Genomic DNA, 25,716 nt, shown 5'->3' on the forward strand with positions numbered 1-25,716 from the left:
TTAGTCTTGCTGGTTCTGACCAGCTACTGATTGTGGGATCCACATTGGCACATACTTTTAGAGGAAGAATTTTAAAAAAAAAGAAAGAGAGCAATTAATTACCTGATTATCAACAGACATTTTTCAACACTAAAGCCACAGCCTTCTGTCCTCTCTATTGATCAAGGGCTTCATCCTTATTTAAATGTACTGTCCTTAGACAGAAGGAGGAACTGATGAAGATTTGCCCATTACAGGATTCAAGAGACACGAATACCAGACTATTGCTGGTGAAAATATTCTTTAACTTCAGATGCATGGAATTCATTCACAGCTTGGGTGAGAGCTGACCACTTTCAGGATAGTATCATTTCTGTGTGTTACTGGCTGCTTTCTGTTGTTTAGTCATTCATTCTGCTAGACTTACCTCCTAATGTGGAGTTTATAGTTAGTCCATGAAGGAACATTGTATTGTAGATGCAGTATCACTGTACCGCCCGGAAGACAGGGCAGTGTGCAGATAAAACATCCCAACTGAGTCCACAAAGAAAGATCCAAAGCCTTTATCCATATCACAGTGAACTAGCAATTAGACATCCCTTCAGTTTTCTGAAGTGAGTTGTGATGCAGTGGTTAGAGGCCATCAAAACTGAGACATTTGTGTGAGCTCTTCTACAAAGTAACATGCGCTTTTTACAAAGGGTCCAGTAATTCCTGTGAGCATTTCTTTGGTCTTTTTAAGCCTGCTGTCTTACAATATCACATTGTATACATTATTTAATAGCTGGAATGCACATTCACTTTCTATTTGTTAGACACGTTGATGTAGGGAGTATTCGTCTGTTGCACAGCAACGTGTTGTAACCTCTTTTCATCACAACTGCTTTTTAAGATTTCTGAATGGGAGTGCTGGCTCCTGTATTTTCTAGATGAAAGTTGATGCCTTTATTTATAGAACAGAAAGGGAAGAGGAGATGTTAAACTAATATTCAAGTCTACCTTTGTGCTGAGTATACAGAGGATTTAGTTATGAATGTCTTTACAGTTATTAATGTATTATTTCTTTTTTTTATCATTGGTATTGAATCAGAAATGCTTCCTTTCTTGCACATCAGGGATAGATAAGCTACGTTAGCCTACTAGGTCCTTTATGCTTCCGATTTACATTGGATTTACATGGCTACACCCATGGCAGTACTGCAGCAAGTGTCAGACACAAATCTGACACCTCCAAGAAAAACTGTTTATGGCAGGTTGCAGTCAGGAGAAATTCTATTTGAGTTAATCATGGATCCAATCACTGATCAAGCAAGGGCACCCAGAGCAGGGTGCCCAGGACCAACCAGATGACTTTTAAAAAGATTAACAAGGAGGAAGATAATGGGAAATAATGGTTCTAGGGATTGTAGAACTGACTCCGTGGTTGACATGTATGGGAATTCTCATCAGTGTGGAGTGCTTTAAATATTTCATAGAATTTATGAAGTTCTATAATGCAAAAAGGAAAATGGCAAGAAAATGAAAAAGCATGCAGAGACAGTTTGGGATCATTTTATGAAGATTTTCACCCTTGTTAAGCAGTGTTTATAAGATGATTTATCACATTGAATATTCTTCTTTCAGCCAAGGAGTATTGCAAAGTGATATTTCCATACGAAGCACAGAATGATGATGAACTCACAATCCGAGAAGGTGATGTCGTCACACTTATCAGTAAGGTAAAAGCAACATTTTTCTCCTACAAGCAGGGATCCAGTTTTTAAAATAGACATGATTTGATAACCATAAAATCCATGCTTGTGCCATCTTAAAATAATGCTGTTTTAGCAATGAAACATTAAATGAACTAAAAAAAGGTCTGCACATTGCCCTTCTTGTTGTGCTTTAGAGCCTTATTTTGATAAGGTTAAGAACAGCAAACAGAAAACTCTTGAGTTTATTAGTTTATATAATTTTAACTTGTATATATTAGCAGATATACATAAATTCTGAATTGGTTCTTACAACTAACATAGAAGGCTAGAGAATAAAACAGAAGACTCAAGAAAGCAGCAGAATTGAATGTCATTGTTAGGTTTGTGTGTTGTCTTTATTGTAGGAATTGTGAATTAGAATTTTTGGGTTTGGTGGAGATAGTATGCCTAAATTAGTTTAATGAAACTTATTTAAAATGTTGTCACCTTTAGCACCACAATGAAGCAGAAAACACACAATAGTGATAACTGAAATGAAATAATTTGAGATCTCAATTCTATAAATGATGGGTTTCATAAGAAATTGTTAGCAATTTTGCACCTGGGGAAAAAAAAAAGCCTTGAAAATACATCTGTGACAGTGTTCACTCTGTTCTAAGCTGTTTACAAACTCAGAGGAAATCATATTTGTCCTGAAGAATATATATGTAACCAAGCAAAAATAGCAAGACATTTGTAGGAAAATAAATTGAGAATTTAAAAGAACTTGCCTGCATGAAATATCTGTTAGTGGCTACTTAAGCCTAAAAGCATCAACATCTTTCTTACAAACGTCATTGCAGTGACATTCAGTTAGATGGAAAGGGTAGGCCTTCACACTGAGAAACTCTCATGTGTCTGCAGTGTGGATGTATGTATATGTGCTTGCATTTCTCATCTGCTTTTTCCCCATCACCATTTTTTTCACTCAAGTGTTTATTAGGATGACAAAAAATGTACAGCTGCCAAATTTAAATTCCAATATTCTACGGGAGATTTTGTTTTTGAATAATGCGGCTAGAAATGCTGTGGTCAATCTGAATACTGCATACCAGGATTCATTCCATGTGCAAACTGATTTGATATTTTTAGTTATAAAAATGTCACCTCTCTTGTTTCACATAGATTAAATGTAATTAAAATGAGTCGGTTTTGTGTGTGAAGCTCTGGTTTCTAGTGCCTGATGTTTTATTATTTCATTTTATTTTAATTTTTGTCATGCTTCCAATCAATGTAGCCCTTGCCCCCAGTGAGTTTTAAGCTTATCTTGAAAGTTGTTTGGCTTTGCATGATTTAAAATGTTCTGATGTAATAATTTAACAGTGTCTCTGAGCACAGAAATGCTTTTAAAAAGTTGTTCCTGTCCACTTTACACTTTATTGATCTGGCTGATTTAATTCCCAGGGATGGCTGGTCTCCAGATGGAGCAGTGTTCTTCACTGCACACAGATAAAGAGACAGTTGCTTTACTGCATTTTCAGTGGAAGATTTTGTTCGCTTACTTTTTCTCATTCTTTTCTCACTACCTCTGTCCCATTAGTGGAAACTTATTAGTCTTTTATAGTAACTGAGCTGATTATTTGACTGAATTGATGAGTACGTTTTTTAGTATATCCTCCTGTCCTATAAATCTGATTGTTTCAAGCCACTGCAGTTATTTTTCTTCCCTCTTTTCTGTGGTATGTCACATGTCCATGAACAGTTACATAAAACCATGCCTCTAGAGAGTGGGGGATCTCAATGCAAGAAGGCTTGTGTTTCTCCTTCGGTACTTTTTTATGCTTCATCTGAACTAATCTGAGATATCAAGAATGCAGTGTTTAACAAGCAGACACTTTGCAGACTCTTCTGTGGATTGCAGACCTTGTTGGTTTTTTTGTATGTATTTATGTATTATTTTTAATACATAATTTAAAAAAACAGAATTTGGAGTTGAGGCCTTTGTCATACAGTTCTGAGAACAATGGGGTCTCCTCTGTGCTCTTACCATTGAAAACAGTAATTTTATTTTAGTCCAGAGCTTCTCAAGCAGGTGTCACAACATTTTTATTTCAGTCATCAGCAACAAAGAAAACCTCACTTTTTTGTCCAGAAGTTTCTGCCAGAGAGCTGCCTCTTACCCAGAGCTCAGAGCCTCGTGCCTAGAGCATCTTTTCCATAACCAGAGTTAGAGATCCACAGTGATCAAGAGGAACTAAATAGAAGTGTATGGAGCACTTCCGAAACTATTACCATGGTTTTACATTGCCATCAGATGACAGAGTTTCTCTTGATCTAATTGCAAGAAAGAAAATTGCACTGTTTGCTTCGTATGGTAGACAACATTAGACAAAGTTTATTCTTTCCAATTACTTAGATCACAGAGAGAAGATTGTTAATTTTAAAGAAATCGATGGGAGTAGTACTTCCTAAAACCCCAGATGCATTGCCATTTTGGTGAGATCACTAAAACCAGAAAGTGGTAAATCCTTCTTAGTATAAAAAGTACCGCACAAAGCTAATATGTTTTTGCACAGTCAGATAGAGAGGAACGTTGAAGGCTCACAATTTTAACTTGCTTTGAATTTACATTTATGTGAAAATGAAAACATTGGTGAGAACTTGTGAAAGTAGCAGAAATAATAGAAAGTGAATCACAACAGAATGGGGAATGCTGTGAAAATTCACAAAATGCATTGCAAGCCTCATAAAAGCAGCAAGATGAGATAGCACTGAATATGTATGAAGAGTAAGAGCAGTGATTTAATTGAGCTAAGTGGTATGGTACGAGGAGAGCCTGTGTGCTTGTGCATACACATATGAGAATGTGTATGTAAGGAAGATATTAGTCCATGGTTCATCTTTTAAAAATATTTTATAGAGAGAATTACGGAAGAGTGGTATCAGTAAGTGCAAAATTGAATATTGTTATTTTAAGAGCCCACCCTGTGGATGAAATTTCAGCTAAGTTAATTATAGAAATCACTTTTCTAGATCTGCAATATAAAGAAAAGACTGATTTTTGTTGTTGTTGTTTTTATTTTTTATTTTTATTTTTATTTTTATTTTTATTTTTATTTTTTGATCCTGGTGTTTGCAGGATCTATATTAAGTTCTCACTGTTTTGGTGGATGTTGAAAGGTTGAATGAAAAACTGATAAGATCTGTATAGGTCTCTGCAATAGGGAAATTTTAATTATTTTGTGAAATAGCCAGTAAATATTTTGAACCGATTTACTGAATTTCAAGTGACTTCCCTTGTCACTTGAAGAATGTGCTGATAAGTTTTATTTAAAACCGTAAGTGAGTCAGAACTCTGATCATTTACTGGTCAAAAGGTAGTACATTTTGGGATACACAGAGGCAAGAATGTCATTACACCTAACTGATAGCCAGAAGCAATTGCAAATTAATCAACATATTGAGTCATTTTTCAATGAATTGAATAGGACTAAATACTACAAAAAATACTGATAAGATAGAGTATAAACATATGGTAGTAACGGTTGTTTCCTCCTATGTGAAAATTTGCCTAGAGATAAGAAGAGCAAAAGGAGAAACTAATGTCTTCACATAAATGTATTTGAAATATATACAGAAAAGGTTTTTTTGTGTTCCTTTTTGACAGTGAATGCCTTCGTATGTGCTTAGAGTATGTTTTATTGATTAATTACTAGAAGTGAGGGTGGACAAGCAATAATCTTTAGTTCCTTAGTGCAAAATATTTAAAGATTGGAGGTTAGAAAATATTGTTCAGAATTCTAGAGGAAGGCAGAAACTTCATCCTGATGGCAAGAGAATGGTATAGAATTGGAACCTTCGCTTTGCCGCAAGGGAGTATAAGAAGAATGTACCTTTTGAAGAAGGAGAACAAAAAGCAAAATACAGTAATTTAAGGTGATTGTTCCACAGTTTGATGATATTTTCACAAGCTGATGTAGCGGGAATGGTAAGAGGCCATGAGATTGACACTATAGAATATTCTTTGTAATCTCAAATGTTTGTAATGTTTCGGCAGCATTTGGATAGGTATGAGAACATCGATAGTGACTGTGCTGTGCAACTGAAAGACGGTGGTAAATGGGTGTTCTGTGGCACTCAAGTATTGATTTCTGAGGTTGTGTTTGTAATAAACAGAGTTACTTTTAAGCAACAGAAGTTTTTCATGACTTTTTCTACAATCATCTTGGAAGTCTTTTAGGATTTTTCATTCTACCACTTCTAGATGTAGCCGCTGTAGGCTGTTTCCCAGTCCTGACAGAGACTTTTTATGAACTGTAGATTTCTTAGCAGCTCTAATAAATTCTGAAAAAATAAATGAGATCTGAATGGCATATAGAAAATGACCTATGTGAGAAATTGGTAGTAATAGCTAAATAATTTTGAAGCAAAACCATTAAGTACACACTGGCAGCTCAGCATTCTTTTGAAGACAGTTTTATTTGCAAGACTCTGAAAGTTTGCATTCCACTTAGTCAATTTACCTGAGCTCTAGGCAGTAAAGACAACTTTGTTCCCAGGAATGAAAATAGCCTGGATAAATAAAATAAACTACTTCAAAGATCATTACAACATTGAAAGCTGACAACAATAGAAGGGTATCCTCACCTGAGTCCTTATTATCAGAGCTGGATTAAGTGGAGGACCATAAGAGTAGCAGTTCTGCTAATTCTGAATTTACGTGATGTTAAAATTAATAATGTCAGGACATCAATGGGAATAATAATCTTGTATCTTACTCTGCGTAGCCAACCTGGTTTTCTCTTCCTCTTCACCTACTTGGACTACAAAGCTTTTCTTCTCCCACTACAGACTGACAGCTGAATATTGGGCATTTGTGGTAGGTGCATGTTGCTCTTGAGTGATGGGTGACGTTGAGACCTTTCTCATTTTGCAAAATGACTTCTGTGAGGAGGTGAGTTTCATGGGGGTCCAAGCTTCCAGTCGATCATCAAAATGGTCTGGAGGATTGATGAGGTGAAAGAGAACAACAATGACTTACAGCCTTCCAGAAACTTTCTGATTATTTTCAAATACTACTGAGAAAGCTGGTGTATTGGGATCGTGAAAGACTGATTGGAGTAATGCTCATCATCAGGGACTTGCAAGGCAAATCTTCAGATCTACACAGTTAATGGCAATCCAATTTGTAGTGCTTAGTGTTGTGTTGAGGAAAAAAGAGTCAGAAACGTAGTTTCTGAAAATGAGCATAATGGCAGTCAGTTTTTGCAAAGATAGTATTTGCATTTGGTGATGGTTTTATTTTGCTTCATTGTGAGATCTGCAAGTGTGGTGGCTCAAAATGTTGTACATTTAGTGAGTCCCAGACCATAGCCAGATACAATCAAGTGTTAAGAGAAACAAGTAAGGACAGGCAAGTAGAAGGGTATAAGGAGACAATGAAATTAAGTTCATTCCTTCCAGTCTCTTTCGTAATGTCACATTTTCACTGTTAACAGTGGTTACTTTGTGCGTTTGTCCATGTTAGAGTATGGAGTCTCGTCGTAAGCAGAGAACTTAGCATTTCCAGTTCTTAGTTTAGTCTTCAGGCATTTAATTTCACCCTCACTGTATTTATGGACAGTTTCCCAAGCGTGTCTCTTTTGCCAAAAAAATTCTCCCAGTTTTGTCCCTTACAACATCTTTAAATGCTCATCCTTGTCCAGGAGGTAATTGTCCACAGCACTCTCTTCAGCTGAGAGATTGCCAAGGATAACTCGGCTGGGTAGGGCTGTGAGGGAAAACAGCTGCTCTGACGGATGAAGCAGGCTCCTGGAGGGTTGAAATTAGTAAGTGCTATTTACAAGACTCTTGCCAGTTCAGTGAGGCCATAAGCAGGGGAAGGAGCAGGAACCGGACAGTGTGCTAGAGGAGAGTGATAGCTGATACTTAATTCAACGTTTTGCTATATTATGATGTCTCTGGGGTAGAAACCTGCCTGTTTCCTGGGTTTGTGTTGATTTCTTTTTTGCTTGTTTTCTTCATTGCCAGATTTTTCTCTTTTAATTGCAAACAGCACACATACTTGACGATGTTTGATTATTGAAATATATGTACGTATTAGAAGACTTGTAGGTTTGTTTTTTTTTTAATGTGGGCAAGTAGATAGCAACAATTATTTTTCCACATTAAGATAAAATTTTCACTATTTTCCATTTAAAATAAAAAGTGATAAGATTTGGAGATTTATCTGAAAAGACAGAAGATATCAAAGCTGAAAACATACAGTTGCTTATAGTTGTATCTTTCTATAGGAAGGAAGGAGCCAGTCCTACTTCAGAATAGTCACTTAGATAATCTTATTTGTCCTTGATCGGCAGATAAAATCTTCCATCTCATTTTCAGGAATTAGTTTTCTGATATAGCAATACAAAAGGTCTCAGGTTACACATGGAAAAACATATGATCTGGTTTAATACAACTCATAAAAATGGCTTTCTATCAGAGCAGCACAGTGATTTTTGTTGGCACTAAATATCTGGTCACACAGATACCCTCAGTTCAGGCTTCAGTACAAGGTATTTTGAGCATTTGTAACTTTTGTAACAATTCTGCATACAGAAACCAAAAGGAATAAGGTAAATGAACATCAAATGAAGTCTAGCTTTAAGAAAGCTTTTATGATTGTATGTCTTTGAAGGATAGCATGTGAGCAATAAAAATATATAAAACCATTTACTACTTGCCTTCAGAAATAAGTATTTCCCTCAGAGAGAACAAGATGCCCTTTTTCTCTCTCTTGAGATAACAGTTGTTCAAAACGTCTTCCATCAGACTTAATAGCCATACTTAATGTGCTTTCTGTTCCTTGCCCTCTATGCTGTGCTTAGCACCACTTTCCCCCCTAGACATCCCAGCCACTCAGCTGACTGAGAAATCCACTTGTACCAAAGCTGCTGATTTCTCACAAGAAACTATTTTGTAAAGTGTGCATGTTGAGGGTGCGACTGAGCATGATGAATGGTAGGCTGCTGCTGAGAGGAGTGGGTCTGTTCCATCCCTCTGGCTTTGCATCTGGCTGACTTGGTCACCAGACATGCAGAAGTGTATGAGTTGGCATCAGTTTTATGGTAAGTGGGATTGCTGCCTTTTGAGACAAGCTTAGCACTTGCATGAAACTTTTCTCCCATACCTGAAACTTTTCCCTGAAGATTTTAGTTTAATGTGAATAAGCAGGTCTGGAACTTTTGCTAGGCTTCAAATTGTGATGCCATGAATGATGGTAGCTGGACTAGGTCCTGCAGAATAAGACCCTTCTGACACACTGCTTATGTGTGTGGTAAGTGTTGGGGTTAGTACTTGTGTCATCATGTGAAAATATGAATGTTTTCTCATGTGAGTTATATAAAATTTGTAGGGATGATGATGATTGAATAAATATGTCCATTGCTATAATAATTTGATACACTTTGTGAGTTACAAGGAAAACAGACTATGAGTAATTGTTCTCTTCTTGCCTGAACCATGTCCTTGACCAAGACTTTCAAATGCTTATAAGTAAATTTTTTTAACCCTTTTTAATATCTAGCAGCTTGTTTTTGCTACAGTTCTTAAAAATGGAACAACATGAGCCAGCAGTGTGCTCGGGTGGCCAAGAAGGCCAATGGCATCCTGGCTTGTGTCAGAAATAGTTTTGCCAGCAGGAGCAGGGAAGTGGTCATCCCTCTGTATTCAGCCTTGGTGAGGCTGCACCAAATACTGTGTTCAGTTTTTCACCACTCACTAAAAGAAAGACATGGAGGCCCTGGAATTGTGTCCAGAAAGGGCAGTGAAGCTGTGAGGAGTCTGGAGCACAAGTCTTATGGGAAGCAGCTGTGGGAACTGGGATTGTTCAGTCTGCAAAAGAGGAGGCTCAGGGGAGACATTATTGCACTCTACAATTGCCTGAAGGGACGTTGTGGTGAGATGGGGGTTGGCCTCTTCTCCCATGTAGCAGCGATAGAATGAGAGAGAAATGGCCTCAAGTTGTACCAGGGGATGATTCAAGTTGGACATTAGGAAATATTTCTCTGAGAGAGTGTTGAGGCAGTGGTACAGACTGCCCAGGAAGGTGATGGAGTCACTGACCTTGGAGCTGTTCAAGGAACATTTAGATGTTGTACTGAGGGACATGGTTTTGTGGGAATTGTTCGTGATGGGTGGATTGTTGGACTGGGTGATCTTGGAGGGCTTTTCCAACCTTGGTGATTCTATGATTCTATGATTTAGAAACATAATTAAAACACTGTTTTTTGAGATAAATATGTAAATAAACCATCAAGCCAGTGATTTTTTTCAAGGGAGAGGAGCAGCCAGCACTTAAAAGTTCTTCTTGTTTATATTTGTTTCTTTAAATATGCACTGAAATTCATTCTTCCTGTCCTTGTTATCACCAGTTCTGGTGATACAGTAGTGTTTTCAAAGGGGTTGTATTGTTCCTAGGAATAAGTTCATGCCAAGCTATGTGGGTGAAGTGACAGGTTCCCTTGTGCATGTAGTGCTTCAAGATTTACATCGTCTAAAGAGTTAGGGTACTTTTGTAAGCACTGTTTTTTATTAGCTTGGATAATATAAAATTAAAAGGTATTAAAAGGTAACATATTTTAAGATAAAAAGAGTGAGATTTTTTTCTGCTCCGTGCATATAAAGGATATTACTGAAATGCCAAGGCATCTGGAAAACTGTGATTATTGCTCACAATGCAGACGTTAAACTCACTGCTTAGATTCATCCTTTCTTTCATTCTGTGAATTGAGTTCGCCTGCTGACTTTTATCTTAAGTCCAACCTTGCCAGGGCAAAGAAAGCCATTTAAAGGGAAATATGCGCATATAATGCCAAGTGATGATTACTGTAGTAAGGACCCCAGCCCTAAGATGTCAGTTATGTAAGTAATAATAGCATTAAACTAATTATTCAAATGATTTGTTCTGTGTTTCTGTAGTCCTTCTAAATGCAAAAAAAAAAAAAAAAAAAAAAAAAAATCACAAAAAAACACATATTTTGGCTCATCAGAGGCATACATTGTGTCTGTTACCAGCACCACCTTTCATGTTTGTGTTGGCTAATATAGTTTTATTTTGTCTGGAGTGCTAGAGTTTTATGACTTGGCTCTTATTTATTTCTCCATGATATTCTGCTGACCGAACAAGTGAAGTGAATCCCTAGAAGAGATTGTTTAGTTCAATAAGCAGTGTAATTTTTTCTGCTTGCGCAAATATGCCATCAAAGCAGTTCAGCTTCATTACTGATTAAACTATTTACTCGTGGAGTTTAAAGTCGAAAGGTTAGATATGGCCTAAAATGAATTTCACAGCCAAAATGCATCTGGTCAGTTACACCCTCTGCTCTGAGGCCCTGTGTATGTTAGGTCATTCATTATTTTCAGCTGATTTCTTTTTTGCAGGACCCAAGAACTTGGGCCAGTTCTTGGACAGGATATGTCTCCTGAAGAAGTGTTTTCTTGTTATGCTTTCCAGTAAAAACCACTAACTGGAAAGGCAGTGTAACCACAGCTGAAATAATGTCTAACTTCTGACAGTCTCTTTTGTTTCCTTCCATACAATGTTGACACCATACATTTTCAGTAGAGCCTTAGAGCTTATGGATACAAGAGGAAAAAAAAAAAGCCTATTTGAGTTCTTAAGCATTAAAAGATACAATTGAATGTCTCACACGTACATTTCCCTACTGCTTGGGAGTGAGAGCTGGCAAGAGCCAGGAAAGATTAGCGCAGGATTTGAGTCTTCCAGGGCACAGGCTGTGGAACTGACCAGAATGAATTGCTCGGTGTTATGGACCAAAAAGAGTCAGATTGGGATATTTCTTCTCATACTTTTCTTCTGATATTTCCTAATTTATGGGTATTTGGGTGAGAGAGCATGTAAAAGGGAAACGAGTCCTCTCCAGGACTGCCTCAGAAGATTAATTTGCTGTCTTATTCATCTAAGTGATCTTGGATTAGGTAGTTGTTGAGAGATTCATTCTTCCATATAGCCAAATTTTAAAACAATATTTCTGTTTAGGAGTACTTAGTTACTAACCAGATGCTTTAAATCATAGTCACGGTCTTCAGAACTATTTAACAAATTGTTATGCAGGACCATAATGTCTCATTCCCAGTAACTGAGCCTAGTAACAGAGTTGGATCATGAAGAATACTGTCTTAGGTAACAGCACAAGGTGGATGTAATATAAGAGTCTGGATAAATCTTTCCATCACTCGCAGATATTTTACCAAGTTTTATGAAGACTCTAAAATCAGTTATTTTCTGACTTTTCAGAATAAAGTTGGATTTTGAGAGTAACATTTCAGCATCATAACTGTACAGTGAAATGTAAGAAATTTTAAAGAACCATTCTTAAAAGTAATTAAACTGCTTTTTTCCCTAGCTTCAACATGACTTTGTTTCCTTTTCCTCATGACAAATTATGTTAACAAGAATCTGATGCAGTGTTAGTTCAACTTTTGTTTTGCTGGTTTCAAAGCTGTTGATCTTTCGTACTTGTTTTCAGTGAAAACTTTCGATATACTTCATTCTAGGCAGTTACTCATTAAAGGGTTAAAAAAAAAAAAACAACAGGAAATTTCCCTGAACATTATTGTTTCTGCCCAGTGATGTCAAACGTCAGCTTTAAAACTTACAGAGCCCTTTCTGTGGCCTTCTCCAGGCCTGTGAGAGCTGGGACCTTTTGGTCCCCAGAGGCAGGCAGCAGCGCTGTGCCACTGGTGCTCTGCGTGGGCACAGCCAGCTTGGCTCTGTGATTTGACTTTCTGTGAGGCTTTCAGTCCTCCAATTCAGAAGCCTTTGTACGTAATATATGTGTCTTTGTACATACGTAGCATCTTGATAAGTGTTATAGACATACTTGATCACCTTAAATTCAAAGGTGTATTGTTTTTCTTTAAATTATGAGTTTGACTGTCAATTGTGGGAAAGGCTGCTGGAGAGATGCTTACAGCAAGGGTTGTAATAGCATAATGTGTGGCTGCCAGCACAGCAGAGCTGACACATGAAAGCTCTCAGTACAAGTTTAAGATGTATTCATGGCTTTCTGAATAATGGGATTTTACAAGCTCGACATTCTTCTTGATGAGATCCAACTATATAAAGGCAGAAGGAACAGAAGGAAAACAGGCATTGACGAATACAATTCCCAACAGCTGGGATATTTTTTTCTGTTTTTTTTTTTTTAATGCAATGAACTGTGTGTTCTGGTGGAGATGTCTGTAAAACTCTCATATCCTACCATAAAAATTTTGCTTTTTAAACTGCACTTTATGTTGTCTCTCAGTCAGTTTTCTGGATAGTCTTTACTTTTTGTTTTGTAATCTTAGCTTGCCAATTATATATTTTAAGCCTAAGAATCTATGAAAAAGTAATTACTGGCTTATTTTTTTTGGACGTCTGTAGCTGATGACCATGAGTGTGCAGGTACACCTACTTGCATGAGCAGAAAACTTGCTGTCTGAGCACTGGAGTGCCCAAACCATGGAGCTTTGCAGCCATCCTTTCTGAGGACCTGCTTTGTTTGTACTTGGAACTATTTTCTATCCTGACAAGATTGATGAAATCACAAGTTTCTGTATCAAAACCTTTTAATCAGAAAAGCTGAAATATTGAGCAGTTATGAATTGATATTTAAATGATAAGTTCATGTTTTAGCAGCTCTACAAATCAGCAGCTTGTTCAGCAGGCCAACTGTGCGGTGTTTAGCTCCCTCAGAAAAAAAAAAAAAAAAAAAAAAAGTTCTGCTAAGAGTTTAAGATATCCTTTTTTAGATTTATTCCTTTATGTGTTTACACAGCTGCACCTATAGGTGTACCTAGGGGAGAAAAGAAGTACATCGATTGTTACTTTGTTTTGGGACCTTGGGGAATAAGGAAGACCTCTCATTTACTTTTGCAAACAAAAGCTTTTTCCTTGGCTAAGCCCAGGAGAAAAACTGGGGAGGGGAGAGATGAACCCAGGGCTGTGGCACTCCCTGAAATCTGGACAATTCAAAGTGGGTGAGAGATGGTGGAGATGGTGCCTTCTTGAAGGCCTGCAGAAAGAGGCAGGAATCATCTTTGTATCCTCAAATAAGTGGAAAATGTGGCTGAAGCAGTGGATGCGTGCCTGGCAGTATGGGAGTTCCTTCATCTCTCACAAACCTTCAGTACATCCCAGTGCTCTGCTTTGTGGAGTGGCTTAATAGGTTTTGTGGGCAGCCCCTTCCAGAGTTGCTCAGGTTCTCATTTTGGTACAGCTACAGGAGGTGCTCAGCTGTAAGCAGGCTCTCCATGAGTGTCTGGCAGCTGATGACATCAGAAAGAGCAACATTGGAAATATTTGCAGTCAGCTTCAGCAGAGGTCTACATGCAAGTCCAGTGTCCTTCTGAGCCCATAGAAGAGGAAAATTATAAATACGACTGAGCACACAGCCAAGTAGCTACTGGTTTTTATTTTGGTGATTAAGAATGGACATAGTACACTGTAACTCTCCTTTGAGTAGCTATAAGTGGAGAAAAAGAAAAATCGATCATAGTACATGGAAGAAAAAATAGGTCTAGTCTCTGACACTAGAAGTACAGTGTGTTGTTGACTTCTAGCAAAACAAATTAAAAAATAACCATTATGAGTTTATATTACGAGCATGTTCACAGACAGATCTGCTGCTTCTAAGACTAACCAAAATCAAACCCCGTCTGAGAGCGTTGACCTCCAGCACTTGAGCCGTGCCCACAGCCCTGTGCATCCCGTTCCATGCCCACCGCCCTGTGGTGCAGCCCCTTTCCCTGAGCCCCAGCTGCCCTCCCCTGACACAGCTCCATGCCGTTCCCTCGGGCCCTGTCGCTGTCACACAGAGCAGAGCTCAGCGCTGCCCCTCCGCTCCCTGTGAGGAGCTGCAGCCGCCATCAGGCCTCCCCTCAGCTCCTCTGCTCTGTGCTGAACCAACCTAAAGACCCTGTCTGTTCCTCATCCATCTTGCCTTCTAGACTCTTCACCATCGTAGTAGTCCTCCTTTGTATGCTCTCTAATAGTTTTTTGTCCTTCTTATATTGTGAGAAAGGCTTGCGACCTGGTAGGCGTGAATCCACATCTTTTAATTTTGTAGTTCCGACCACGGTCTCAAATAGGAAATTGAAGATCACGTGAGCAGAGGACTGCCAGCTCTGTCTCACCAACCCCATTTGTCATTTTTTTGAACACCAAAGAGAAATGATGATAGTAACTGACTGAAAGAAAATTTACATCCTTGTCCTGCAACCACTGGTACTCTTCAACTGAGCAGGTGATCAGGGACAGCCTGTTGTTGGTTGTGTGCATCTAGATACAGCTGCTCCTGTGTAGCGAGTAGAGTATTTGTAAGATTATGAGTATTAAGGAGCCTTTACACTGTGGCTTTTGTTCAGCCTCCGCTGGTTTAACAGTGACCACTGGGGGAAGGAACAGTGCAAAGTTTGTTCTGGTTCAGCAGCAGCCTTTCTGCTGCTAAACAAACCTGCTAACACAGGATAGCATATGGGTAAGGGATCAAGCAATGCCAGGATCCTTTCATTCAAAAGATGAAGAAGCACAATTTTTCTCAGTTTTATTAGCCCGTGTGAGAGTTCCCACAGGATTGTCGTAGTTCCTAAAGGGATACTGAGCCATGATCTTATATTGTCAGCCCTCCTTACATAATTCACTTACATTCACTAAGAGTAAAAAAAAAAAAAAAAGGTATTCCAGATCAAAACAATCTTTGCTTGCTTATCTAAATTTGTGTGCACTGCTTTTATCTGATCTCTCTAGTCATGCATCTCTCTCTCTCCCATGACACCACAGACAAATTTTCAGAGTGGAGCTGCATTCTTATCTAATTGTTTATTTGGAGATTGTTTTTTTTTTGTGTGTGTGTTTTGGTTTTTTTTAGTTATTTTAATATTCCCTTCTGGAATAAAATGTTGATAGCCCCAGGTGAATCTCTATTACAATTTTATTCACAGCTTGCACGTCTTCTAATGGCATGAAGACTATTTTCTCCTGTTGTTCTTGTCAAGAAGATGACTAGTGGTTTTTAGTTTCTCTGTGTATGCTCTTAACGTGGTTGACAGCATGCTGACAAAAGCTGGTTGCATTCTGCTTTTCTGGTAGTTGCCATTTCTCCTATATGCCCTTTCTTTTTACTTTCCTCCCCTTCACCCCCCTCATTTCCTTAAGAATTCCAGTGCAAATTGATATTTTATTATCATATGGTTGCGCCATCACTGACTTGGGTAGAAATATAATCTCTCTGTTACACTTTAATGTGAACCAGTTTTTACTGTAGCTAAATTCTGGACCATCTACCTGGCCCAGCTACCACGTACTTTGCATGAACTCTAGTATCCATCAAATACAGTCTTTTTTTTCACGCAACCTTTGGGACATTACAGGATCTGATTTTTGTCTATCTGCATTGTTACGAATCCAGTAGGATAACATGGAAGTAAAGGAGAGGTCCACTTTGATAATAAATTCTGGAATATTGATACTAACAGCTTGAGAACTTTTATGTAAAGTCTGAGTTTTGAGATTACAGCCATTTTGCCAACATTGGACACATAAAGCCATATTGAAAAGAAAAGAAAAGAAAAGAAAAGAAAAGAAAAGAAAAGAAAAGAAAAGAAAAGAAAAGAAAAGAAAAGAAAAGAAAAGAAAAGAAAAGAAAAGAAAAGAAAAGAAAAGAAAAGAAAAGAAAAGAAAGAGAAGAAAGGGAAGCATGAGTAGGATTGTGCATCTGACAGGGATGTAGAGCTAATGGAGTCACTTTTACTTGATCTTGACAACCAGCCGAGTGGTTCTGCTCACAGCACCTTTGCTGCACTGCAGAGCTATAATATCAGTTGTTACTTTCTGAGGTAGCTTGTGCAGTTCCAGCTCAGCTGGCCTTATATGGGAATCTGTCTGTCATGAAGATGTCCCTGCAGTAAGCATCATAAGTGGACTTCCAGAGTTTGCTGTGACATAGCAGATGTGCGGTTGTGGGTAGGAGGGTGCCACTGCCAAGGTAATTCACCAATCTCAACTGCAGCTTTTAATCCTTGAGATCTCATTTCTGTCCTTTTGCTCAGTGACACGGCAACCTCCTCTGGCAAATAAAGTAAACGAGAAAATTGAAGAGAAACTGTTGAGCAGTTTACTTCTGTACGAAAATCGTGTGTGGTGATTGGCTGTGTAAGTCTGAGTGACAAGCAGGGGAGAAGAGACAAGCAAATGTGCAGCTGTTCTGGATTAGCAAACATGAAATGCAAGCCCTGTCTTCACAAAAACAACTAAGCTTTAAAGACAAAATGCATATGTACTAGTAAAACAAAGACATGGAAGTAAGGTTTGTGTTTCCTAAGAGCATAAAGAAACATCCAACCTAAAAAGAATGTACGTGATGTGCATTATTCAGCAGGGTAATCAGCTGGCACTAAGCTGTGCTGGCAGTAGAAGCTCAAGCTTTTCATCTCTGGAAGCTTGAATTATTATGATTTTTTAAAATCTAAATTGGGTCAGTAATGTTTTGGCAATTTCAGGATGGCGTGACAGTTGGTGGAGGGCATTACAAAACATACCATGTGATGCACAGCCACGCAAATGGTGTGCTCAACTGCTCCAAGTGGTAGAGCCTAGCAGGAGGGCTCCTCCTCATCAGGAACGAGGGGTGCTGTCTGAGGACAGGGCAGGATCCTGCACAGAGCCTGCCTGTACCATGCATGATTAGCTAATTATCTCCAGCCTTGTGGAGTGCTGCATTCATGCAGCAAATACTGTGAAAACATGAGCAGGTCGAGGATCAGCCTTGTTCACAACAAAGACATAAGCAAACTGATAAATATTTCCTAAAGAACTCCCAGGGAGGTCAGGAAAAGGTATGTGTCCTTGGTGACAGTCACCCTGCTAAAGAACAGAGAGGATGCAGGAGAAAAGAACAGATTAAGCGTGAGGGAAAACTACCAGAAACAGAATGGAAAGTTTGTTCAGTGCCTGCATTTGTAAACCAGGAATGTATTACATCAGAGTGAAAAAGGGAGCTATGGAAAAAAAGACACCTATCTTAAGCAAATGTGATACGAAAAATGATGCTACTTAGCTTGCTTGTTTAGCCAGCACATATTCTCACGGGATGAGGTGATTTAATTAATCTAAATAGAAAACCTAGACAGAAAAATAATTTTAAAAGAGAAAACAAAAGCTGTGCACTTCTTTACTGCTGATCTTTTTGTTTCTCAAATGTCATCAAACATTATGTATTCAGTACATGATCCCAAGTTCCAACTACGGATTTTCTATGATCCTAGGATTATAACTTAGAGAAAACCTGATTAAGTTAACTTGTGTTCTTTTGACATCCCTTCAGTAGCTTTACCAAATGGAAATACAGGGATGTGATCTTTTATTCACCATTCATTTTTTATTTTTTTAAATTAATCTATTTAAACTACTGTTTGCTTCCTCTACACAAAGAGTTAATCATTTGCTTTTAGTTTTTCCTTCTCCACTCTTGTAGTGTGTACATTCTTTTTAGCATTTACCATCAAAACTTTCCTATATTGCAAAGGACCGCTATGATTTTTTCCTAGGCAGATGATGAAACGAAGATCAGAAAGACTTTTTTAAAGTATGTGTTAATTTTGCATACTCAATTTGAAAAGAAATTCAGATCTGTCTTTTAATTAGTATTTATTATGCAGTTACCCTTTATATCTGGCTTTGACCATGACTGATCTGAGCAAGTGACATTTTAAACTCCAGAGTTTTTATATGCACTGCACAACAGATATGGCTTCACAGACAAATTGTGTGGGTAAAATGTGAAGGCATGACTTCTACTTGTGTTTCTACAGTTCTGTTCTTACACCACAAGAGCATAAAAGATTCTGGACATCTTGAGCCAATGCTGTTTCTGGAGGGATATTGCCTCATAGCAATTTGGCCTATTTCTTCTGTTTCTGTCCATTTTTTCAAGCTTTTTTCACTCTAAAAATCTAATTCCTTACTGCATGTTGTTGCCTCTCCCTTTTCCTTAACTACTTGCCTTTTCTCGCCTTCTTTCCACACTCCTCTGTTTCTGTTTATTCTTCTGTTCCAGTGTTCCAGAATCACTCCTTTTTTCTTCTTTCTCACTTTATGGAAAAGCAAGAGTGTGATTGTTTTGTAATGAGCCAGATTTGCACCTCATCATACTTTTTTCCACAGCCCACATTACATCTTAACAGGGAAAGGCCCACTCCATTTCTGCAGCAGTAAGTGATGGAAAGTCCTCACCACAGGCTTACCTAGAACAGTGACCGTGCCCCAAGAGAGGACTAATAGACCTACTTCAGTACCCCTGAGTGTTAAGAGAACAGAGCTGCTACATTTATACTGATTTCTTATGAACAATGGTGGATTTCTGAAAAGGAAGAACTCTTTATTAAATCTAGGAGCATTTCCACCAGGCTTCATTAGAAAGGTTAGCATAGGGGCATCCAACATACTGGACTCTGAGCAACTCTGTGTGGCCCTGCTACCAGGGCAGCTGGATGTACCTGGCTGGTGCAGATGTCCAGATCTGAAGTTGTGGAAGGGACCACAGTGGTTGCTTAAGCCAGATGTGGGATCCCAGCTGCAAATCCAGCCCTGTTTACTTCAACTTTCATAGAATGGGAGGATCCCTGGTGACTTATGACCAGTCTGTGCTCTGCAAGATTTCCCTTTCCCTCCTATTTTCAGATGTGTAGTATTTACTGCATGACTGAGCCACAAGAAGATGTAAATTTACTGCTCAAGGAGGCTGGAAAGGTTGGCCAGCCTAGTAATGAGCCAATTGCTAAAATTGGCTGAAATGTTTTCAAGACTGAGAAGAAGATGGGTGACTTTCCTGTAACTGTGCTTTGGAAAACAGCTGACTAGGTTCAGCTGAAGCTTTCAAAGAAGAGTGTGGAAAGACTGAACCAAAAGTATTCTCTTTAGCAAATGCAGCTTACCATCCAGCACTCAAGGAGCAATTTTAGCCTATTTTAGCCTTCTCTACGGTGGTTGTAGCTTATACTCCTATTGTTCATTGCCAAGATAGTTGTATTTCATTTCTTTTTTGTCACTTAAGATTACTGATATAGTAGTTATTGTTTTGTTTTGTTTTTTTTTTTTAATTGTGAATGTTTAGCTGTAAATTGTTTTGCTACCCACACTGCATTGTTGCTGAAAAATACTGTGGTAAAAGGTGACACTCTACAGTGATCAGGTGTTTAATGCCTTCTTAATTGGACTGTGATCAAATTTAATAATTTCAGAAGTAATTCTAGTGTGTCAAGGTTTCCGTGAAAGTGTGGCAAATGAATGAGCTTTATTACCTCTAGGGATGTCTGATGCTTAATTAAGTTATTGTCATTCTCTAAAATGAAGTCAAAGAGAAGTAACATCATACGTGTTCAAAATGCTTACTGGTTTAACAGATCAAGTGCTGAAATAGTGTTTTGCTTTAGACACAGACAAGTTCTTGAGCTCTTACAGCATATTTATTTTCTTTCCTAGCTGTTCCATATGATCATATAATGCAGGGCAATTACTGAAGTTTTTATCTGGTAGATTACCCTGCTAACCTGGCACTCCAGTAAATTGCTATGTTCCAGCAAAAAGACTGGGCATTATGCAAAAGAGCACCTCAGCACAAGAATCTGTTTAGCACAGAAGCACATTCATTGTGATTTTCATGTTATTTTACTGTTTTGTAGGATTGTATTGATGTGGGTTGGTGGGAAGGAGAACTGAATGGCAAACGAGGAGTGTTTCCAGATAACTTTGTCAAGCTTCTTCCTTCCGATTTTGAAAAAGAGGTAAGCATTATGTTCTTCCAGTTTCACTGTAGAATGCAGAATGAAACTCGAGCTGAAACCGTGTTTCAGATAGATGATTTAGACAAAGTTTACTTGTCAGTTAGTAAGAAATAAAAGAAAAAAATTAAAGAAGCAAACAAATTTCTGAGTTGCAAAACATCAGTGAAGAACATGTGTATGATTGACTTGTCCTGTCTCTCAGTCTCCACTACATTGTCCTGACAACCCTCTGCCCTACGTCTTGAGTTTGAGAGAAACTGGTGATCCCAATGTGATTTGCCAAGTCAAGTGATGCAGTGATGATCGGAATTATTAACTTTTCTCTTTTGTTTATGTGGCAGAACATCCTGTTTTGCCAGCAGTCATGCACTCTTCGAGAATGAAGAGGTTGAAACTTTAGCTGTGAGGTTTGAAAGATAGTAGTGAGCTTTTGGTATCTCCAAGACATGTTACGTTACTCTCTCAGGATTATTAAAAATGAAGTATGAAATCTGCAGAAAAGCTTTTTCAGCTTGTAGTTATTTGAAGAAGATGGTTGTTATTTACCAAACAATAATTAGAAATCTTGCAGCTCCCTGGAATAAAGTCATGGATTACTTCCCTCAAAAGTCCATTCCATTTTTAGGAATCTTTCGGTCATCAGTGCGATATTATGAGCTTGCACTTAGACTTTTGATGAGTATTTCACAGTGACAATATAAGCCTCCTGTGATAAAACCAATACTTACTGACACTCAGCTTCAATCTTTGGCAATAAAATTGGATGCCAGAAGCAATAATTAAATAGCTTGGAAAGCTTAATAAAAGGACTATTAAACAACTCACAGAAGCTAACACGATAATTATTGAAAATGAAAGTAGAAGAGCAGCAAAAACTGCTGGAGTTTAATATGCAATATCAGAGTGTATATCCTGGCTTCAGGCCTAGTAATAAAAAAGCGATTTCCAAAAGAGGCAGAAATTATAAACCTTAAGACATAGCGAACATTCAAATTGTATTCTAGAAGAAGAAAATCTTCATTCTTATCCATTCTTTTTGGTCGTTAAATTTATTCAGTCTTTCTAAACAAATAAATTGTATATCTTTAAGTATTTTTAATCTTTAGACTATGGTAACTTGAATTTGTGGAGTAAATGAAATATTCAGGCACTTAGAAATTGCAGCTAGATTTTCTTTAAAAGTGGAGAATGAAATTTTGTTGATTTTGGAAATGGCTCAGATCAGTCTGTGTGTCTGTTAGAACTATAGACTGCCTTTCTTTGCTTGAATCAGTGTTAAAATAGAAGGAAATGGATGCTTTTCCAGTGGTTTTGCCAGGTATTTTCTGATATGATCCAGAAACCTTGGATTCCATCCCACAGTATGAAACAATATGTGTTGCAGTAGTTCTGCTTGTTGAACAAAAGCCTGGGATCTTTCACCATCTCCACATTCCCAGTTTTCCCTTCCATTCCTTTCCCCCATGTGGCCATTTCTCCCAGTGTTTGCAAGACTCTGTGACTGGATAAGATAACCAAAAAGGTGATGGAAACAGGCTACAAGTGAAACCCCAGAAAGGAAACTGGAGCTGGTTGGACAAGAAGAAAACAAAACAACAGAGCAGGATCACAAGAGTGAGAGGGGAGAGAATAAACCAACTGGATAAAGAAACTGAGTGTAGAGAAACAGTGAATGCAGATGGTGGTTCAGATAGTGAGCTCAGGAATAGGTTTCTTCAGTAAAGCAAAGGTCACGCTTTTCTCTGATCTGGAACATGAACAACTGTTTTTTCCCTTCAGCAGGACATTTCAACTGCCAAAGTAGAAAGATGCTATTTCATTTGTTATGGATATTTTCTGTCTTAAAGTTCATTTTATGAAGTCATTTCAGGGAAGTCTGTGACAGATCAGTATTCTCAAGTCTGTGAGTCTTAATGCTAAGAAGTGTATGATTACATCCAGCCTTTGAGTAAATGAGATTCACAGGCATTTTGAAGTGACCTCTTCTGTTACTAAATTTTAGAGACCGAAGAAACCACCACCTCCATCAGCTCCTGTCGTCAAACAAGGATTAGGTAAGTTATAGCTGACACTGTGCAGCTCATGCCAGTGAGGACATCTCAATCTAAGTAAATGTATTCCAATTCATCTGTATCAGAATTGATATGCGGGAAGTGTACAGACAACAACTAATAATCAGAATCAGATTGCAAGAGGATGAAGTAACCCCAAAAGACTGTGATGTGTTTTTTAATTGTGTTGCAGGCAACCATCTGCACCATTTAAAAATAATGTATTTTGTCCCTTGTTAATTGTTAGCAAGCATGATACTTTAGTTATTAGAAATTCTGTTCCATTCTTGACTGGAGTTGATAGTCTTTTTGTGTTTGTCTGCAGTAGAGACAAAAAAAGTTGGAGCCTAATACTGCATGCAGTAGGAAACCATCTTCCCTTTTACCTATCGACCTGGTTCTATTCTAAGGAGATATTTTCCATACATAAGACAGGGTTAGAGAACCTGGCTGTAATTCAGTGATCCCATCAGAGTTGCAGTCTAGGTATTGCAGATCTGCATGAATACTGGAGCCAGCTGTCTGTCTCCAGGTTCTATGCTATAGTTAGATTCTTGTTTTATAATACTTGATAAACATAAAAGTGAAAGGAATTATCTTGAATCTGGCCATGTAGATAATTGTGTTGCAAATGCATGAAGGTGCTGATTATGTTTTCCACACATATGAGTGTTAGTAAAGCTGTTTTTGAAATATGGTAGGCTGAATTGTGCCTAAATATTGAGAGTTGAAACCACTTCTATTTGTGATTTTAAAATAACCACTCAGTACAAAAATCTGCATGATTTTTTTTTCTGTGGAGCTCAGAAACAGTTGAAATACCTACACGCTTGACAACTCTGACCTCAGACACTGCATTCCTATTCCATTCATGTTAAATCACAAATCACGAGGCATGAGGCGCTCTCGGAGTTTTCATTGCAGTTGTGGTGGAAGCGTAACTATGGCTGGCATTCCCTAATCCCCTAAGCCCCAGTGCCTAAGAGTTCTGCAGTGGCTCCACCACTTTCCTCACTGTTGTCGCATGTTAGAAAAAACAAAACAAACACAATGGATCTTTTTTGCTGTCATGGTGGTCTGTTCCCACTCTCAGTGCTTTCAAAAGTGAATTTCCTTCTCCTCCAGCTTTGATACATTGATAGAATAAACAAGTTACCCCAGAGTATAATTTGCTGAGAACCTATAGGTTATAATTTAAATGATTTAATTGTGTCAAGCTGTTCTTTGACTAGAGAATCACAACAATAAATATTTGGTTTGCGTATTGGCAACCATGGTTTGTTGCTAACACCGTCTGGAGACACCAAAAAACAAAGATTTGGTTTCAAGATCATTGAGCTAGATGTGTTGAGGGAGAGCAGTGTAACTTCGCCATCTAGTGGTGGCTGCATATTAAAGATGTGTGAGAAACAAAGTTATAGCCTGGTGCATGTTTTGGAAAAGCTCTGTAAACAGATATATTTATTTCAATTTTTACTCATCTCATGTCTCTGATGTAAAATTAGGGGGTAATCCTTTCAATTTATTGTACATATACAAACTTATCTAAATATTTAACTTAAAATTAAATATTTAACTTAATACAAAGTTTGATATTTGCTTGATTTGAGTATTTAAATATTTATTTGAACGTATTTTTACATGTTGACATCCAACACATTAGCCACGTTACCATAATGTGCCTCTTTTCAGAAGTAAAAATGGAGAGAGTAACCAGGGCTACTACTAATCTTTGTTTTCATACCCACCTTTGACTAGTCCTGACAGATTATGCACATGGGTTTCTTCTGACATGTATTGAGAGGTGGAAATAGTCCTCTGCTATCACTTTATCAGATAATCACTTTACCAAGATTATAGTGTTTTACCACATCCTCACATCAGGCTTTCCTGTTGATAATTTCCACTAAGGTTTCTGCATAGTAACCAGTCATAATATCCGACTGAACTGTCAGTTGCAATCTAAATAAGTAAATATAAATATATTCTGATGCAGAGGACAAAACTATTGCAGAGAAATAGAATTGGTCTTTCTAGTACAAATGTAAAGGAATTCGTACCTAAACTGAAGGGTGTCCCTGGGAACTTGTGTGGAGTTTTCTAGAATTTCCTCTACGTCACCATCTCTGGGCAGCTTAGTCAGGGTCATGGAGCCTGGGAGCTGATTAAAACAGGGTCATAACCCAAGCAGGGAGCACACCTGAGCCTGGGAGCCCATAAGTGCTTGTATATCCATGTTTTAGATATTGCCAGAGAATGTCCTTCTGTGGGTTAATGATGAACATTAATCTTACTGTAATTAATAACTTGGGCTTCTGACATTTTTTTCCTTGAACCCACTACTATGTATAAGATTATCAAGAAGTTGATTTGTGCTTAGCATGAACCTTGTTTAGAAATGCTTGAGTTGGTTTCTATCAAGAGTTTTTCCTCTCAGGAGCGATATAGTTTTATGGAAAATCAGTGTTATTTTGGTTTTTTGATGTGATAGGTTATACAAGTGCTGTTCATCCAACAGTGCAGTTATATAAAGAAACAATGGCCGATAATCACCACTGATTGCAATTTGCACTGATGAGTACTGATTTCTAGGAACCAGCTGCAGCAGAGAATTATGACCATACATTCAGAAAATGTAAATTTACTTGAGAACTATGTAGAACTTAACAGACTGAGGCAAAAAAAAAAAAAAAAAGCCTTGTGTTCCTTGCCCTGCCTCCTCTACTTTTCTTGGATGTCATTACTGCTATTTTTATTGAAATACTAAGAGTGTTACCTAAAGCGGTTTTCAACACCGCTAAGTTGAAATGGTATTAGCACCTAGTGGTTAGCCAACGCAGTGGAGCCAATATCCAATAAAATATTACTTATAATATGGGGACTGGAAGATTGCATCTTGCATGTGCCAGGAAATTTTTGCAAAGTCTTCCCGTTGTTGCTGCCACTAGTTCTCATGCTCCTTATAGCAACAGAAGGCAGTGTGTCAGGGTCTCTAACACAGAGGCAGAAAAAGGCAGAGGCTTACACCTCTAGGCCAAAAGCTGTCACATAAAATAGTCACGCAGAATACTGTTGGTACTGTATTCCCATTCTTCTAATGTGTGGAAGTGAACAACTAGTGTTGGAGTACAATAGAACAGGCATTTTTTAACTTAATGTAAAATAAAACTTTATATCCTTGTTAA

The 25,716-nt window shown here is 38.0% G+C and overlaps 1 protein-coding gene across 8 annotated transcripts in view; it reads left to right on the top strand.

Moving 5' to 3' along the window:
* SH3KBP1 (SH3 domain containing kinase binding protein 1) overlaps positions 1 to 25,716 on the top strand; it is a 219,633-nt gene that overhangs the window by 168,129 nt on the left and 25,788 nt on the right. For all 8 annotated transcript variants that reach the window (XM_090124787.1, XM_031599336.2, XM_031599335.2 and 5 more), the window contains 3 exons: positions 1,603 to 1,697; positions 20,379 to 20,480; positions 22,483 to 22,534. In XM_090124787.1, coding sequence (XP_089980913.1) covers positions 1,603 to 1,697; positions 20,379 to 20,480; positions 22,483 to 22,534 — 249 coding nt within the window. The remainder of the gene's footprint in view (positions 1 to 1,602; positions 1,698 to 20,378; positions 20,481 to 22,482; positions 22,535 to 25,716) is intronic.

This window comes from Phasianus colchicus, chromosome 1 (assembly GCF_987193195.1).
Source record: "Phasianus colchicus chromosome 1, bPhaCol1.hap1.1, whole genome shotgun sequence".
Lineage (NCBI taxonomy): Eukaryota > Metazoa > Chordata > Aves > Galliformes > Phasianidae > Phasianus > Phasianus colchicus.